Here is a 2,915-nt window from a genome sequence, read left to right on the forward strand (position 1 = left end):
TCTTGGAGCGGACATTGTGCAAAGCTGCTCCGTATGTGGAAACACACTTCAGTGCTCCATATGCCTTGGGGCTAAAAAACACCCACTGGCCTGGCTGTGCAAAGAGGCGCTTTCAGAGTGCAAAGCAGATTCAGTACCTAAATTTTGTGCTAATTTTGACTGGGATAGAGTTAATTTTCTCCATAGTCGCTAGTGCGGGGCTATATTTTGGATTTGTGCTGAAAGCAGTGTTGATAACAGAGGGATGTTTTAGGTACTGCTGAGCAGTGCTTGCACAGCATCATGGCCTTTTCCGCTCCTCACACTGCCCCACCAGCGAGGAGGCTGGGGTGCACACGAAGCTGGGAGGGGACACAGCCGGGACAGCTGAACCTAACTGATCAAAGGGATATCCCAGACCATATGACGTCATGCTCAGCAATAAAATCTGATGGAAGAAAAAGGAAGGGGAGGACGTTGGGAGTGATGGTACTTGTCTTCCCAAGTGATGTTATGCGTGATGGAGCCTTGCTTCCCTGGAGACGGCTGAACATCTGCCCGCTGATGGGAAGTAGTGAATGAATTCCTTGTTTTGCTCTGCTTGCCTGCGTGGCTTTAGCTTTCCTATTGAACTGCCTTTATCTCAACCCACAGATCTTCTCACTTTTATGCTTTTGATATTCTCCCCCATCCCACTGTCAGAGAGTGAGAGAGCGGCTGTGTGGTGCTTACTTGCCAGCTGGGATTAAATAATGAAAAACAGAAACTCCACAGGTCTCTGGGACTTTATTCCAGTGCTGGACTGTCCCCCTGGTGATTTTTTTTTTTTAATTTTTATTACTGATGTCAAGTTACTCAAACATTACACAACTCAGTGCAAGATGTCATAGCAGGAGAAGACAATCTTCATGTCCTTTAACTTTTTAAGCTGATTCCACGCAGGGACACTGTAGATAGTCCATGGGGTCTAGCAAGTGATTTCTCAAACCCAAGAGTAGTCATCTCTACATTGCTTGTGTCACCCTCTTGGCCTCATTGACTACTGACCCCGCTTTGACTATTTCCCTTTAACATTACATTGGTCAGACACAGCTTGAAGTCGCTATTTGCATTAAACTATTTAGGAGCACTGAAGATGCTCTGGAGTACAAAGATGTCATGGTGGGGCATGACATAACAGGAATGTGTCTGGACACCTTTTCCCTTCCTGAGGAAGATGAACGCCAGGCTGGACGTGTGGTTTTTGTTTGAACAAATAACGGGATGCCTTTGTTTGGGCAACCATATACCCCAGTGGAACTTCTGGTACACTTGGGACTATTTTACATACTCTGTAGTATCACTTTGTCCATAGGAGTCTCTTCAGGGCAATTCTCACCACCTTATTCCTCAGGCTATAGATGACAGGGCTAAACATGGGGGTCACAACTGTGTAAAACAGGGCAAGGTATTTGTCGGTGTCTACAGACTCCCTTGAGTGTCGCTTCAAGTAGACGACTGTGGCCGAGCCATAGAAAAGCATCATCACCCCCAGGTGTGTAGAGCAGGTGGCAAAGGCTTTGTGTCTTCCCAGAGCTGAAGGTATTTTCAGAATTGCCATGATAATTTTAATGTAAGAAATAACTATTAAGGAGAAGGGAAGGATTACAAATACCAGGATGATGGTGTACAGCATCACTTTGTTCCAGAAAGTGTCTGCACAGGCCAGTTCCAGCAGAGGGGGGACATCACAGAAAAAGTGATGAATGTCATGGGATGCACAAAAGGGCAAAGAGAACACCTGGTAGGCCTGTCCTACTTGCACAGGTACGACAGCCGCCCACAACCCCAGCACCAGTCTGACACAGAGACCCCTGCTCATGGTGAGGGTATAGTGCAGGGGGTCACATATGGCTATGTAGCGGTCGCAGGCCATGGGAGCCAGGAGAAGGCTTTCGATGCTGCCCAGCAAAACCAGGAAATACAGCTGGGCAGCACAGCCAAGGAAGGAGATCCTGCCATCTTCTGTCAGGAAACCCACCAGCATTTTTGGCAGAGTGACTGATGTGTAGCAGATCTCCAGGAGGGACAAGTTCCTCAGGAAGAAATACATGGGGCTGTGGAGGTTTGAGTCCACCAATGTGATGAGTGCAATCAAGCTGTTCCCTGCGAGGACCACAAGGCAGATGACCAGGAACACTGTGAAGCACAAGCCCTGCAGGCTGGAGTGGCCAGAAAATCCCAGAAGAACGAATCCAGATCCAACAGTGTGATTCTCCAAGCCTTTTCTTTGGGGCATTTTCCCTATACAGAACAATGCAAACAACAGGCTCTTAGACGCTGCTGATGGCCTGCCCACCATCACACACGCTTCAAGCCTAGAAAAAGGCTACAAACACCAGCATACATGTGATTGCAGGAGTAGCTGAGCTTAACCAGGATATGCACAAAGTGCTTGGAAATCTAACATGGGTTCCTTCATGCAGGGAGATTTGTAAAGAGAAGAAAGGCCAGAATCCTTGAGCCGGAATGACTGGGTTTTGTCATATGGGTAAAGAAACTTGACTTTCTTTTTTAGAAGTGGTTTTCTTAAATGGAATACCCGCTGGCAGATGAGAAAAAAGGAAGAAAAGAGATAAATACTAAGCCCTTTTAGAACAGTCTTGCTTATGTTCCTTGCACAGCTCTTGTAAGCACTGCATTTAATGTAAGAACATTAAGAAGAAATAGGCTAAAAAGGAGGAAAGGGATGACAAAGGGGAAGACAAAGTAAGGCCAGGCTAGGCAAGGAGAAGCAATCAAAACAAAGCAAGGCAAGGCATGGCTTGATTCTTAGACCTTAGTGAGAGAAATTATTCCCAGCTCTCCTCACACGTAAGAGCTCGTCCCTGGGCACACAAAGATCTGGGAGACTCTCTTAGATCTGAACCACTAATTTTTATATGGTGAAGGGTGAA

General features: G+C 46.6%; 1 protein-coding gene across 1 annotated transcript; it reads right to left on the reverse strand.

Moving 5' to 3' along the window:
- Positions 1-699: 699 nt before the first annotated feature.
- On the reverse strand, positions 700-2,359 carry LOC309416376 (olfactory receptor 10AG1-like). The gene has a single exon (XM_082015933.1). It carries the CDS (start codon positions 2,318-2,320, stop codon positions 1,319-1,321), a length of 1,002 nt encoding a protein of 333 aa, XP_081872059.1. The 5' UTR covers positions 2,321-2,359; the 3' UTR covers positions 700-1,318.
- Between the last annotated feature and the right edge of the window lie 556 nt (positions 2,360-2,915).

The sequence above is a fragment of the Phaethon aethereus genome (assembly GCF_964289735.1).
Source record: "Phaethon aethereus genome assembly, contig: HAP1_SCAFFOLD_72, whole genome shotgun sequence".
Taxonomy (NCBI): Eukaryota; Metazoa; Chordata; class Aves; order Phaethontiformes; family Phaethontidae; genus Phaethon; species Phaethon aethereus.